Here is a 16,905-nt window from a genome sequence, read left to right as displayed (position 1 = left end):
GAACTGATTAATCGATCAGTAGTGTGTACCTGAGTATAATAATGATACATCTATCAGTAGTGTGTAGTATAATAATGATACATATATCAGTAGTGTGTACCTGAGTATAATAATGATACATCTATCAGTAGTGTGTACCTGAGTATAATAATGATACATATATCAGTATTGTGTAGTATAATAATGATACATATATCAGTATTGTGTAGTATAATAATGATACATATATCAGTATTGTGTAGTATAATAATGATACATATATCAGTAGTGTGTAGTATAATAATGATATATATCAGTAGTGTGTAGTATAATAATGATACATATATCAGTATTGTGTAGTATAATAATGATACATATATCAGTATTGTGTAGTATAATAATGATACATATATCAGTAGTGTGTAGTATAATAATGATACATATATCAGTATTGTGTAGTATAATAATGATACATATATCAGTAGTGTGTAGTATAATAATGATACATAGATCAGTAGTGTGTACCTGAGTATAATAAAGATCAGCAGTGTGTATCTGAGTATAATACAGATAATTATGATCATGATTACCGGAGCTTGACCGGCTGTAGTATAATAAAGTAGTATGTATTATAGTAGTATTAGTATAATTACCGGAGCTGGACCGGCTGGACGAACTCTTTGCGGAAGCGTTTGAGTTCTGCGCTGATCGGCTGCTCTCCTCCCTCCATCTGATCCGCCTCGCTGGGCCGCGGCTCTGGGATCTCAAACCTACACACACAACATCAGATCAGCTGATCTCAGACCTACAGACTCAACATCAAGCGCTCAGGTAACGTTACAGCCAATCACAGACCTCAGATCAGACTTTTAACTAACATAAATCAGCAGGAAACTTCCCAGCTGATCGCTTACATTTAGACAGTTATTATGATGTTTTTTATCAGCTGAATCTGGTATTTTACATTCACTACCCTAACTCCCTAACTCTAACCCCCTAACCCTAACCCATTTACTACTTATAGACCAAAAAGATGAAGAAGAAAAGCTTCATGTTGGGAAAATAACATTTACAGAGAAGAAATGATTATGAGACAGTTGGTTTGTAAAAATAAAACCTTAAAACAAAAACTGATTTTGAACAGATTTGTTTTAGCAGTGGGGGCAGGTCCAGGAATGTTGCCGTGGGGGGCCGCCACGGTCAAATCAACATAGAGGAAACACTGCACTCCCTCCTGGTTTCTCTTCTGACTCCTGAGACCACCAGACACACACTCCCTCCTAGTTTCTCTTCTGACTCCTGAGACCACCAGACACACACTCCCTCCTAGTTTCTCTTCTGACTCCTGAGACCACCAGACACACACTCCCTCCTAGTTTCTCTTCTGACTCCTGAGACCACCAGACACACACTGCCTCCTGGTTTCTCTTCTCTTCTGACTCCTGAGACCACCAGACACACACTGCCTCCTGGTTTCTCTTCTCTTCTGACTCCTGAGACCACCAGACACACACTCCCTCCTGGTTTCTCTTCTGACTCCTGAGACCACCAGACACACACTCCCTCCTGGTTTCTCTTCTGACTCCTGAGACCACCAGACACACACTGCCTCCTGGTTTCTCTTCTCTTCTGACTCCTGAGACCACCAGACACACACTCCCTCCTGGTTTCTCTTCTGACTCCTGAGACCACCAGACACACACTCCCTCCTGGTTTCTCTTCTCTTCTGACTCCTGAGACCACCAGACACACACTCCCTCCTGGTTTCTCTTCTGACTCCTGAGACCACCAGACACACACACTCTTCTGGTTTCTCTTCTGACTCCTGAGACCATCAGACACACACTCCCTCCTGGTTTCTCTTCTCTTCTGACTCCTGAGACCATCAGACACACACTCCCTCCTGGTTTCTCTTCTGACTCCTGAGACCATCAGACACACACTCCCTCCTGGTTTCTCTTCTGACTCCTGAGACCATCAGACACACACTGCCTCCTGGTTTCTCTTCTGACTCCTGAGACCATCAGACACACCCCAGATGGAGAAGGGCTTTTAAAGTTTCTGCTCCATCATCTCTCTTTGTTTGTTCTTTTATTTGTTGGATGGTTTATTTAGGATCCTATTCTTCCTGAGGTCCTTACAACTCTCTTGCAAATGTGGCAATGCAATAATAAATACACATAACAACATCATAAGCAATAACAGAGTTGTAAGATAAAAACTAAACATACACTATCATTTCATGACACAACTCCTATAAAATAACAAAATACACACATAAGACAAGGCCAGACACACAGACAGCTGCACCACGCAGTCATCGGGCATTCCTTACATTTAGGTTGAACACATTATTAAGACCGTTTTATATCCACATACTATCATCAGATAACATCTCTCTTATATCCTCTCTGGACATATCTCATACGTCTATTACATATGTTGTTAAACCTCAACCAATGGTGTTTCTTTGTCTACTCAACTTCTCTAATGTTTTAACTAAACTTTGGGTTGCTATGGAAACACAGAGCTCACCTCTCCATGAGCAGGTCCAGCAGCTCCTGAGGTTTACAGAAGGACCGGTATGTCGTCAGAAACGTTCGCACAAAGTTTGGGTCTGAAAACACAGGAAACGGCTGATTAATTAACACAGGAAAGAGCCGATTCATTAACACAGGAAAGAACTGATTAACACAGGAAACAGCCGATTAATTAACACAGGAAACAGCCGATTAATTAACACAGAAACAGCCGATTCATTAACACAGGAAACAGCCGATTCATTAACACAGGAAACAGCCGATTAATTAACACAGAAACAGCCGATTCATTAACACAGGAAACAGCCGATTCATTAACACAGGAAACAGCCGATTAATTAACACAGAAACAGCCGATTCATTAACACAGGAAACAGCCGATTAATTAACACAGAAACAGCCGATTAATTAACACAGAAACAGCCGATTCATTAACACAGGAAACAGCCGATTAATTAACACAGGAAACAGCTGATTCATTAACACAGGAAACAGCCGATTAATTAACACAGGAAACAGCCGATTCATTAACACAGGAAACAGCCGATTCATTAACACAGGAAACAGCCGATTCATTAACACAGGAAACAGCCGATTCATTAACACAGGAAACAGCCGATTCATTAACACAGGAAACAGCCGATTCATTAACACAGGAAACAGCCGATTCATTAACACAGGAAACAGCCGATTCATTAACACAGGAAACAGCCGATTCATTAACACAGGAAACAGCCGATTCATTAACACAGAAACAGCCGATTCATTAACACAGGAAACAGCCGATTAATTAACACAGAAACAGCCGATTCATTAACACAGGAAACAGCCGATTAATAAACACAGAAACAGCCGATTCATTAACACAGGAAACAGCCGATTCATTAACACAGAAACAGCCGATTCATTAACACAGAAACAGCCGATTAATTAACACAGGAAACAGCTGATTAATAAACACAGAAACAGCCGATTCATTAACACAGGAAACAGCCGATTCATTAACACAGGAAACAGCCGATTCATTAACACAGAAACAGCCGATTCATTAACACAGGAAACAGCTGATTAATTAACACAGAAACAGCTGATTAATAAACACAGGAAACAGCCGATTAATTAACACAGAAACAGCCGATTAATTAACACAGGAAACAGCCGATTAATTAACACAGGAAACAGCCGATTAATTAACACAGAAACAGCTGATTAATAAACACAGAAACAGCTGATTAATTAACACAGGAAACAGCCGATTAATTAACACAGGAAACAGCCGATTAATAAACACAGAAACAGCCGATTAATAAACACAGAAACAGCTGATTAATAAACAAAGAAACAGCTGATTAATAAACACAGGAAACAGCCGATTAATTAACACAGAAACAGCTGATTAATAAACACAGAAACAGCTGATTAATAAACACAGGAAAAAGCTGATTAATAAACACAGGAAAAAGACGATTAATTAACACAGGAAACAGCTGATTAATCAACACGGAAACAGCTGATTAATAAACACAGAAACAGCAGATTAATAAACATAGGAAACAGCCGATTAATAAACACAGAAACAGCTGATTAATAAACCACAGAAACAGCTGATTAATAAACACAGAAACAGCTGATTAATAAACCACAGAAACACCTGATTAATAAACACAGAAACAGCTGATTAATAAACCACAGAAACAGCTGATTAATTAACACAGAAACAGCTGATTAATTAACACAGAAACAGCTGATTAATTAACACAGGAAACAGCTGATTAATTAACAGTGTGATAAACGCTCATATTATTATTATTATTATATCTGAGTGTGTTTCACAATGTGTTTATTTGGCCAGTTGATATCGCCATGATGGTAAAACACGATATATTGTGCAGCCCTACCTGGTTAAAAGGTGCAGTGTGTAGGATTTATATTCTGTTGGCAGAATGAGAAGCTCATATCTAGAGTCTGCCACATATTGTTCTACAGGACAGAGGCCCTCATTTACGAAACAAACGTAACAGAAAACAAGCGTAAAACCGGGGTACGGTCATTTCCACGCAAAGGCAAGGCAAGGCAAGACAGCTTTATTTGTATAGCACATTTCAGCAACAGGGCATACAACATTAAAGAGCAGTTAGAAAACAATTAAAAACAATTTAAAAACATTAACTGGCGCATTTACAGAAATGTTGATTAATGTGCATTGTCCTAATATAAATAAATAAATCTTCTTCTTCTTCTAATAAACAAATTAAAAACATTAAAAGACAAGAATAAAATTGATAGTGCAGTATAAGAACTTAAAGTTAATAAAATAGATTATTTAAAGAAAAGCAACATCAAAAAGATAGGTCTTTAGCTTAGATTTAAAAGAACTGAGAGTTGGAGCGGACCTGCAGGTTTCTGGGAGTTTGTTCCAGATATGTGGAGCATAAAAACTGAACGCTGCTTCCCCCTGTTTAGTTCTGACTCTGGGGACAACAAGTAGACCTGTCCCAGATGACCTGAGAGGTCTGGGTGGCTCAGAATGTTGCAGCAGATCAGAAATGTATTTTGGCCCTAAACCGTTTAGTGATTTATAAACCAGTAAAAGTATTTTGAAATCAATTCTTTGAGGCACTGGAAGCCAGTGTAAAGACTTCAGTACTGGAGTGATGTGATCCACTTTCTTGGTCTTAGTGAGGACTCGAGCAGCAGCGTTCTGAATCAGCTGCAGCTGTCTGATCGATTTTTTAGGGAGATTTGTAAAGACACCGTTACAGTAGTCAAGTCTACTGAAGATAAAAGCATGGACAAGTTTTTCCAGATCCTGCTGAGACATAAGTCCTTAAACCTTGACATATTTTTAAGGTGATAATAGGCTGATTTTTTAATTATGTTAATGTTAAAAAAAAGCTCAACATTTATCAATATGGACGTGATCGGAGGCTAGGATCAAATCTCAAGTTGTTTTGGAGTCAGTGTGGACTTGCGGTGCAGCATATAATCAGTTTAACAGGAGAAGGAGAAGTCATCAGTTGATCCCTTATCAGCAGTGGCAGATCTGGCTCTTTTAGAAGGAGGACACGTGATCTCCCTCAGCTGTTGCCTGGCTCGGAGTCATGAAAAAAACACGAGTAAAATAAAAGACGCTGCATAAACTCCACTACTGTGCGTTTATGTAAATATAGGTACACCATGGAGGCCTAAGAGATTGCAATATAAGCCTGTATATTACTATTAGGACTATAGCATACATATGTCAAGGATGTATGAATTAAATAAACTTCAGCTGGAGTCCGATTTACTACGGCAACACTGTTGACCGCATCAGTGATCTCTTTCCATCCCGCATTCTTTCTACAGCCTTTAATACCAGTTTTCAGGCTTCCAAATAATGAACCTGAGATATCAGGGTTTCAATCGGCACCTCTGAGAAGTGCCGCTTCTCAGCCGGATTACGTCTCACCATGTCCTAAATTGTAGGGGCGAGGCCTCAAAACCCAGAATATATTGGAGCGTGATGAGGTTTCCAGTCGCTGCATTTATCAATGTAGGACCATTCTTACGCTCTGATTGGTGTGATACCAACGTTTCATGAATCACACGTGAAGCCTGTCGTAAGAGGATTTCTGCGCTCATATCTGCGCGGGTTTCTACGATTGACTGATAAATGACGGCCAGTATCTTTGTGCAAATAAACTGAACTAAATGTTTCTACAGGAGCCCAGAAGGGCCAAACCAAACTGCGGCTCAGTTCTCCTACATTTCTGGCCACGGGAGGACGTTTACCGTAAAACCTACACACTTTTAAAAAACTAATAGAAATAAAATGAACAATGAATAATTCAGTTTGAGTTTTTTTAGTAATAAGAAATCACTACAGAAAGGAGGAGGCAGCGTGAAGGTTCTCATGGAGCCGTTGAACCACAGAAGAGAAATATTAATTATTATGTAATGTAGCTCCCTTGGTCGGCCACTAGGCGTCGCTGCTGTCTAGTCTATTACAGGAGAGTTCAGATATTCCCTCATTAGGTTTTTAATGTGGTCTGTTTACGTTGCTATGTTATCCAAACTAATCCATGAAGGTAATTAGTATAATCAGCTATCTGTATTATTAGAAAATATCCATTTAAAACCACCGTTCACTTCAGGTGTTCACACATTAAGTTTAATTTATTTAAGAATGGAGCTCCAGTTAGTCAGTCAGCAGTTCAGACCAGTGGTTTGATTTCCTGTTGTAAAGGGTTTCACTGACAGACAACTGTGGCAGATTGAAGCATCACGTGTTGTAGATTTACTTCCAACTGTATTTTGCCCCCAATAAAGACGATGAAGGCAGTGTTCACTGTGAGACGATAAAACTGATAAAGGTCTCAACCCACACCCAGAGTCTAGAGGGTTAGTGTACTAACCCCCCACCCCCCACACATCACTTACCCAGAGTCTAGAGGGTTAGTGTACTAACCCCACACCCCCCACACATCACTTACCCAGAGTCTAGAGGGTTAGTGTACTAACCCCCCCCCCCACACATCACTCACCCAGAGTCTAGAGGGTTAGTGTACTAACCCCCCACCCCCCACACATCACTCACCCAGAGTCTAGGAGGGTTAGTGTACTAACCCCCCCCACACACACACACACACACACACATCACTAACACTAACAAAGAGTCCAGAGTAGTGTGAGAGGCACAGGACGTGAGTTCCAGATATAGAGAAAAGATTCTCTGTTATAAACATGATTAAAACCAAGAACTTGTCCAGGCTCAGCAGAGAGCAGCTACACATGAAACAGGACGCAGTGCAGACAAGATGAGGACCAGACCTTTACTGGGAGGACATTCCAATTCCTGCACCTCGCTGCTGTAGATCATCACAGTAACCTCTAGACGCTCAGTCTGGATACTGCTCTCTGAAACGTTTCCTGCATCTGCTCCGTCTCATTCAATTTGACGTGGTAACTAAATGCTTGCTACAAACGTAATGTTGGACATAAGTTAGCTTAGTGTCTCCCCATTCTCTCTGCTGATTCCTCACATCTGTATCCACTTCAGTCTTCATAAATGCTCAGTTTTTTCGGCACGGCAGCTTATAAAAACTTAAACAATACAAGTCAACAGAGAGCAAAAAATATGTTTTCCCCTCCGGTGGGCGTGGCTTGTCTCGGTGTCTATGTAGAAGGTTAGTGTTAGTGTAAAGGGTCCTGTCTTACCTGTCTCTATGTAGAAGGTTGGTGTTAGTGTAAAGGGTCCTGTCTTACCTGTCTCTATGTAGAAGGTTAGTGTTAGTGTAAAGGGTCCTGTCTTACCTGTCTCTATGTAGAAGGTTAGTGTTAGTGTAAAGGGTCCTGTCTTACCTGTCTCTATGTAGAAGGTTAGTGTTAGTGTAAAGGGTCCTGTCTTACCTGTCTCTATGTAGAAGGTTAGTGTTAGTGTAAAGGGTCCTGTCTTACCTGTCTCTATGTAGAAGGTTAGTGTTAGTGTAAAGGGTCCTGTCTTACCTGTCTCTATGTAGAAGGTTAGTTTAGTTAGTGTATGTTGTGTAACGGGTCAAAAAAAAAAAAAGTTTTTTTTGTTTTTTTTTTGAAAGAAGGAAAAAGTGAGTAAAAAGGGGGTTTTTTATTTTTTTTTATATAAAAAAGTAGTTTTAGGGAAAAAGGGGCTTTTTTTTTTTTTTTTTGGAGGAGGGGGGTGTTTTTGTAAAGGGGTTTTTTTTTACTTGTCTCTATGCAGAAGGTTAGTGTTAGTGTAAAGGGTCCTTCTTACCTGTCTCTATGCAGAAGGTTAGTGTTAGTGTAAAGGGTCCTGTCTTACCTGACTCTATGTAGAAGGTTAGTGTAAAGGGTCCTGTCTTACCTGACTCTATGTGGAAGGTTAGTGTAAAGGGTCCTGTCTTACCTGACTCTATGTGGAAGGTTAGTGTAAAGGGTCCTGTCTTACCTGACTCTATGTAGAAGGTTAGTGTTAGTGTAAAGGGTCCTGTCTTACCTGACTCTATGTAGAAGGTTAGTGTAAAGGGTCCTGTCTTACCTGACTCTATGTAGAAGGTTAGTGTAAAGGGTCCTGTGGGAAGGGGAAGGGGGGTTTTTTTTTATGGAAAAGGGTGGAAGGGGGGGGTGTTTTTTTTTTTAAAAAAAGAAAAAAAAGGCTTACCTGACTCTATGTGGAAGGTTAGTGTAAAGGGTCCTGTCTTACCTGTCTCTATGTAGAAGGTTAGTGTTAGTGTAAAGGGTCCTGTCTTACCTGACTCTATGTAGAAGGTTAGTGTAAAGGGTCCTGTCTTACCTGACTCTATGTGGAAGGTTAGTGTAAAGGGTTTAGTTTTAGTTTATTTGTTTATCTCGAACAATCAACAATGTTGCAAAACATAAAAAACACAAGATAAAACACAAACAATCAAAATCTAACAAAACAGCAACAAAAAAAGAAAAAATATAAAAACGATTCGTTCGAGAAGGAGCAGGCAGAAGCAAATAGCTTATTTGGACCTGCCCCTTATTTCCCAAAATTATATTATACAAAGTAAAATAGATATGCAAATATAGCATATAATCTTTCAGTCTTACAGTAATTTACAACAATACAATAATATACAACAGTACCATTAAATTACAAATTACAATCCTCTGTTTCAGTTTATTCTTTTCTGTATTGATCAAGTAATGATGTCTTTAATCTATTTTTGAACTGAATGATATTATGGCTCTGTTTAATATCATTGTTCAGTCCATTCCATAAGGTCACCCCACAAACTGAAACACACATGCTTTTAACAATAGTTCGCACAAGTGGTTGCTTAAACATACAATGACCTCTTAGATGATATACCCCATTTCTTTCATTAAACATTGCACATATGTTAAACGGTAAATTTTTTTCTTTAACTTTAAACATAAATTGAGCAGTTTTAAATGTAACAATGTCCATAAATTTCAGCAAATGTGAATTAAAGAACCAATGATTAGTGTGTTCATAATACCCAATGTGATTGATTATCCTAATTGCTCTTTTTTGTAATGCACAAATTTTTTTCAAATTGCTTTTATAAGTATTTGCCCACACTTCCACACAATATAACATATATGGTACAATAAGGGTGCAGTACAGAGTATGTAGTGTTTTTTTGTTCAAAATGTATCTAGTTTTACTCAATATACCAATACTCCTGGCCATTTTTGAGCACAAATATTTAATGTGTGGCTTCCAGCAGAGTTTATGGTCAAGAACAACACCCAGAAATTTATTTTCGTAGACTCTTTCAATTATTTCATTATCAATTACCATTGTAACATCTCTATTTATAGTATGATTTCCGAATATCATGAATTTAGTTTTGTTCAAGTTTAAAGATAACTTATTTGAATCAAACCATAGTTTTAATTTATTCATTTCATTAGTGACCATTTCCATCGTCTGCTGCAAGTTATCCCCACAACCAAAAATATTTGTGTCATCTGCAAAAATAGTAAATTTTAGTACATGTGATGATTTACAGATATCATTTAAGTAAAGGATAAACAATTTGGGGCCCAAAACTGACCCCTGTGGAACTCCACAGGAAATATTAAGACTGGTTGACCGGTGATTACCCATTTGAACAAACTGACTCCTGTTTTCAATATAGTTTTTTATCCAGTTATAGGCCAAACCTCTGATGCCATACCTTTCCAATTTTTTTAACATGATTTCGTGATCAACAGTATCAAAAGCTTTTTTTAAATCTATGAAAACCCCCACTGCATAGTTTTTATTTTCAATACAATTTGATAATCTTTCAACTAACTCAATAAGTGCCATAGACGTTGATCTACCAGATCGGAATCCATACTATCAATTAGTAAATTGTTTTTATCAATGAAGTTATCTAGCCTTTTGACAAATAGTTTTTCAAGTATTTTTGAGAACTGTGAAAGCAGAGATATTGGTCTATAATTATTGAAAATATGTGAGTCACCAGATTTATGCAATGGGATTACTTTAGCTACTTTCATCTTATCAGGAAATACTCCTGTTTTAAATGATAGATTATATATATATATATATATATATATATATATATATATATATGATAATGGGTCAACAATCCCGTCTATTACTTTTTTTAATATAGACATATCAATGTCATCACAATCTTTGGAAGTTTTATTATTACATTTATTTACAATCTCTATAATTTCCCTGCCTTCTACAGTTCCCAAAAACAATGAATATGGGTTATTGTCCACATGGTCCATCACAAAATAATTCGTCCCTGTGTAATTTATGTCTTTGGCCAAATTAGGACCCACATTAACAAAGTAATTGTTGAATCTGTCAACCACTTCATTCATATTTGACCACGTCTTATCATTCTCGTTAAAGTTTTCCGGATAATTAATTTTATTAAGTCCTTTAGTAATAATTGCATTTAATGTTTTCCATGTTCCTTTAACATTATCTTTGTTATTATCTAGTAATTTGTTATAATAATCCTTCTTACATATCCTCATTATGGTAGTTAATTTATTTTTATATTTCTTATATTTTAACTCAGATTCTTTCGTTCTATATTTTATGAAATTCCTATAAAGGGTATTCTTTTTTTTACAGGCATTTTGAATTCCTTTAGACATCCAGGGTGTTTCAGAATGTTTCCTTTTATTACAGTATTGTTTTATTGGACAGTTTTTATTATATAAAGTTATAAATATATCTAAGAATAGTTCATATGCCTCGTTAGGGTCAGCTTCCTTCATTACTTCCTTCCAATTATACTTTATTAACTCCATTCTAAATGCAGAAATAGTTTCTTCAGTCCTTAATCTCTTAAATATAGTCTCATTACACTCAATTTTCCTAATAAAATTACAGTCATGAGTCACAAAGATTGGTAGGTGGTCCTGTCTTACCTGACTCTATGTGGAAGGTTAGTGTAAAGGGTCCTGTCTTACCTGCGTACATGTGGAAGGTGAGTCTCTCGATCAGCTTCAGCACCGTCCCGGCCTTGACGATGGGGATCCCAGACTTGGATTGGACGCTGTCCTCGAACACGACGTTCTGCTCGGAGTCGGGCTGGGCGAAGCGGTACAGCTCGGCGCCGGGCAGCCTCACCGTTTGCTCCTTGTCCTCCTGCAGCATGGCCGAGTCCAGCATGCGCTCCAGCGTGCTGCGGTACTGCAGTGAGATCAGCGCCGCCATCCAGCCGCTCTTCTCCTCGGCAGACTTGGCGGCGAACACCACGCTGTTGCCGTCCTTCAGGATAATCTCAAAGGCGTGGCGGTACTCTCCCTCCTTGTCATCTTTGTCATTGATCTGGACTTTGCGCATGAAGAACTTCTCTTTGAGGCGGTACTCGGCGGCCGAGCCGGCGCCGGGCAGCCGCGGCGGCCCGTGGTTGGACTTGCAGCAGATCATCAGGCCGTCGAACAGGAAGATGTGGCGCTCGTGCTTGGCGCCGACGCGCGTCAGCGTACCCTCCATGATGAACTCATTGCAGCACTGGCCGATGTCCTTCCCCTCCCAGCCGTCGATGTTCTTCTGGATCTCGTTCATCTTCCTGATGGCCAGGTGCTTCCCCTTCATCTGGTGGCTGTAGAAACGGCACGCGGACTCGCTGCACACCGTAGGAGAAGAACAAGAGGGAGTCAGAACAACCACAGAACAACAAGTCAGAAGAAGAAGAGTCAGTCAGTCAGTGTGCTGTGTCGTGTTTAAAGGGATTGGTCTGTTTTAAAGAAGCAAAAAAACTCATATTCAGGGTGGGAAATTAGTATTTTTTCACTGACTTTGCCTTGTTTACCAGCCACAGTGGCTGGTGAATTGTAAAACATTCCTTGTAACGGATTGGACAGTTTTTGTCATAGAATGCTGTTGTTAAGTAACAATGCACAATGCTTATAGGAGTCGCGTTACGTTACTGCTAATGAATCCCCAAAATGTCCAGATTTTGCTGCTTCATAATAAAAACATTCAAATACCAACATAACGGAGGACCTTTATTGTGAAGAACTTATAGGAAATGAAACCGTTCACAGCCGGGGCTTTGACCACGCATAGTCGAGTAGCTAGTTTTCAGCGCTAGTCCGTGACACATGTAGCTAGCTAGCTGAGCTGAGGTACAGACGAAAGGAAAATGATCTGTTAAAAAATGTGGCGACATATCCCCGGTGTTAAGAGGGCCGCCGCGGAGTCAGCAGTAGCTATGGATGTACAAACAGTTGAGAGCGAAGTAAAGAAAAAGAGGAGGTACTTCTCGAACAAGTGGCGCATTGACAACCGTACAGCGAAAGACCATGCAAAACATTTCAGACCGTCCTGCCAACCTGTAGACATTTTAACATCAATGTAGACTAACGATGTTTAAGGAGCTGCTGCCGTTTTAATCCTGTCGGCTTTCTGCTGCTCAATTCTATCCCGCGACTGACGAGACACACACACACACACACACACACACACACACACAGGATGCAGGAAAAACCGGAGATGAGACTACAGGATGACCTAAATTGAGGACAGCTACACTTGTTATTGTAAGATCAATGATAAGTTTAAGTCCAATAAGTCCTTTATCAAACCGTATGAATGTGTGTCTCAGGCCAGTATAGGAAATTAACTAACAATGTAAAGATCAACAAGCTACTCACACATAAATAAATTTATATTAATGAAATATGTATTAATAATAAGTAATTTAATAAAGCAATTAAAAGTATGCTAGGGCACTTTCTTTTATAAATTTGAATTCCGGAAAAAGTGTCTGGTAAAAAATTTAGGTGGCTGGTAAAATTGGGCATCCACCAGCCACTTTGGCTTAATTTCCCACCCTGCTCATATTACAGCTAAACACTATTTATTAGTTAGCCACAGAGTTAGCATGCATAGCATACAACAGGGGCCTATACCATGAAGCTGGTTTAGGTGGCTAGCCAGCTATGTTTCAGTTTAGTTTCCACCAACCCTGGGTTTTAGGTACTATGAAAGTAGCTCGGCTTTAATCGGTGTTCGTTGCCATGGTATCTTACGCTGCACGGCTAACCTGCTCCGGGGCAGGTTATGTTCTGGATTTGAGATCTCAGTCTGAAGTTTGACCAATCAGCGGTGAGCAAAGAAACATATAGGTGACGTAATTAATTCCCAGCTGCTGTTCTCTGTTGCAATCATTGCAATGGCTTCACCTTTTGCTGCAAAGAAGTGTTTGTGATAAAATATTCACAAAAATAATAAAAGGTTGTGATAAATACTCACCACTTTGAATTATATTTTTATATTTTGTCTTGATCTGCTGCCAAGAACGCGTTTGGAGTTGGGGTTGGGCACTAAAATCAATTAATATTAATCTTTCTTAGGATGTCAAAGCTAATACATTCACATTTTACAAACATACATATATATATATATATATACATACACACATTTTCATTTTATTTAATACATTTTTAATATGATTAGCCTATATTCATAATTTCACATTAATGGCCTATAGAATGTATTTCTTTAACTTCCGCATTAACGGAATCAGCAATCTTCCTCCAAGATTGTTCTCTTGCTTTGGCAGCAGAGACGGTATTACTGCGTGCTTGAAAAACATTTTTATATTCTAAAATAATTTCTTGCTCCTTCGCAGAAAAATATATTGCTCTCGCTCTATCCATATTGAACGTGATTGGTTGTTCGGTGCCGACGTCACTCTTTTATGTGCACGCGCGCGGGGAGTAATCAGAGTTTAAGGATCAAAGCCTGAGTTAACAGAGAAAGTTGATAAGCTGCGTCATGGTACCAATAAAGCCTGATTGCATCGGTTTGGTTTTGTCAACTCTAAACCAATCCTGCAACCCTGAGTTTGTTCAACTACCATCATGGTACAGGCCCCAGGTCTGATGGAGGAACAGTAGAAGCTGACTGCAACAACAACACAAAGATGAAGTGAAAGTCCAGTGTGTGTGTGTGTGTGTGTGTGTGTGTGTGTGTGTGTGTGTATGTGTATGTACAGTGGGGCAAAAAAGTATTTAGTCAGCCACCAATTGTGCAAGTTCTCCCACTTAAAAAGATGAGAGAGGCCTGTAATTTTCATCATAGGTACACTTCAACTATGAGAGACAAAATGAGAAAAAAATCCAGAAAATCACATTGTAGGATCTTTAATGAATTTATTTGCAAATGATGGTGGAAAATAAGTATTTGGTCAATAACAAAAGTTCATCTCAATACTTTGTTATATACCCTTTGTTGGCAATGCCAGAGGTCAAACATTTTCTGTAAGTCTTCACAAGGTTTTCACACACTGTTGCTGGTATTTTGGCCCATTCCTCCATGCAGATCTCCTCTAGAGCAGTGATGACACGGACTTTCATCTCCCTCCAAAGATTGTTTTGGGAACATTGTAATGCTGAAAGACCCAGCCACGTTTCATCTTCAATGCCCTTGCTGATGGAAGGAGGTTTTCACTCAAAATCTCACGATAGATGGCCCCATTCATTCTTTCCTTTACACGGATCAGTCGTCCTGGTCCCTTTGCAGAAAAACAGCCCCAAAGCAGGATGTTTCCACCCCCATGCTTCACAGTAGGTATGGTGTTCTTTGGATGCAACTCAGCATTCTTTCTCCTCCTAACACGACGAGTTAAGTTTTTACCAAAAAGTTCTATTTTGGTTTCATCTGACCATATGACATTCTCCCAATCCTCTTCTGGATCATCCAAATGCTCTCTAGCAAACTTCAGATGGGCCTGGACATGTACTGGCTTAAGCAGGGGGACACGTCTGGCACTGCAGGACTTGAGTCCCTGGTGGCGTAGTGTGTTCCTGATGGTAGCCTTTGTTACTCTGGTCCCAGCTCTCTGCAGGTCATTCACTAGGTCCCCCCGTGTGGTTCTGGGATTTCTGTTCACCGTTCTTGTGATCATTTTGACCCCACGGGGTGAGATCTTGCGTGGAGCCCCAGATCGAGGGAGATTATCAGTGGTCTTGTATGTCTTCCATTTTCTAATAATTGCTCCCACAGTTGATTTCTTCACATCAAGCTGCTTACCTATTGCAGATTCAGTCTTCCCAGCCTGGTGCAGGTCTACAATTTTGTTTCTGGTGTCCTTTGACAGCTCTTTGGTCTTGGCCATAGTGGAGTTTGGAGTGTGACTGTTTGAGACTGTGGACAGGTGTCTTTTATACTGATAACAAGTTCAAACAGGTGCCATTAATACAGGTAACGAGTGGAGGACAGAGGAGCCTCTTAAAGAACAAGTTACAGGTCTGTGAGAGACAGAAATCTTGCTTGTTTGTAGGTGACCAAATACTTATTTTACCGAGGAATTTACCAATAAATTCATTAAAAATCCTACAATGTGATTTTCTGGATTTTCTTTTTCTCATTTTGTCTCTCATAGTTGAAGTGTACCTATGATGAAAATTACAGGCCTCTCTCATCTTGCACAATTGGTGGCTGACTAAATACTTTTTTGCCCCACTGTATGTATGTATGTGTATGTGTATGTGTATGTGTGTGTGTGTGTGTGTGTGTGTGTGTGTGTGTGTGTGTGTGTGTGTGTGTGTGAGAGAAGAGGACGGTGTGTTCCTCAGCAGCAGCTAATCAGTTTACAGCTAAACCCCTCAGCTATGTTAACACCTCAGAAACTAACCGGATAGAAAGGCCAGTCCTATTCACAGCTACGCAGCAGAAGGGTCACAGCCACAAGTTTTTCGTGTTTACTGTTACGATGGCACTAACTGCTTTATAAACCGAGTGGCCGCGAGTTACGAACAAACGAGCAGCGCAGAAGTAACGCTACGAGGCAGAGAGCCAGCTGTTAAATTAGCTTGCTTCATCCACACAAAGCACATAGACAGAGATACTTTATTTATCCTGAAGGAAATTAAGGACATTGCTATTACATTGCTATGACATTGCTATCTCCAGATCAGTGAAAGCTTTGTTTGGCTTGTTTTCTGTGAGCGATGTGGTGAGTGGGTCCGCTGGCTGGTTCTCTGTGTTTTTACGCTGCATGGCTTACAGAGAAAAAGAGCCCAACAGCGGGCTGGAATGCTGTGTCCTAGTTGACTAGGAATCTACTTTGGAGAAAAGGTAGAGCAGGGAACAGCCGGCCACTTTGTTATAACCCAGGGTAACCGCTAGCCTGACAGGCCAGCCCCACATCCAGATGTTGGGTCTGGGAACTCACTATTGACGGAGCTCAATCTGAGGGGCAGGATAAAACGGTTGTCTTTCAAATTCCCTTCTGCACGCAATAGGATAGCGCTCCAACCAATCAGAGCAACAAAGAAGGTAGCGAAGCTAGTTGATAGATTAAACTTTTGCCGTATCGGCACAACTCCAAACACATCTTCCTTTATTAAGAATTACTTCAGTGCCGTTCTTTGTTCTTTTCTCAAAGAAAAGCTGAACTCCAAGTCTTCCAGAAGACCGCTGTTCACC

The 16,905-nt window shown here is 39.8% G+C and overlaps 1 protein-coding gene across 1 annotated transcript in view; it reads right to left on the bottom strand.

Moving 5' to 3' along the window:
- Nucleotides 1-16,905, bottom strand: part of LOC120567073 (son of sevenless homolog 1-like) — an 84,409-nt gene that overhangs the window by 26,167 nt on the left and 41,337 nt on the right. The window contains 3 exon segments of the mRNA XM_039813872.1: nt 633-749; nt 2,515-2,596; nt 11,433-12,094. Of these exon segments, the coding sequence (XP_039669806.1) occupies nt 633-749; nt 2,515-2,596; nt 11,433-12,094 (861 nt within the window).

This window comes from Perca fluviatilis, chromosome 1, assembly GCF_010015445.1.
Source record: "Perca fluviatilis chromosome 1, GENO_Pfluv_1.0, whole genome shotgun sequence".
Taxonomy (NCBI): domain Eukaryota; kingdom Metazoa; phylum Chordata; class Actinopteri; order Perciformes; family Percidae; genus Perca; species Perca fluviatilis.
The sequence above is the reverse complement of the archived record's forward strand: the minus strand, read 5'-3'. Positions and strand labels throughout refer to the sequence as shown.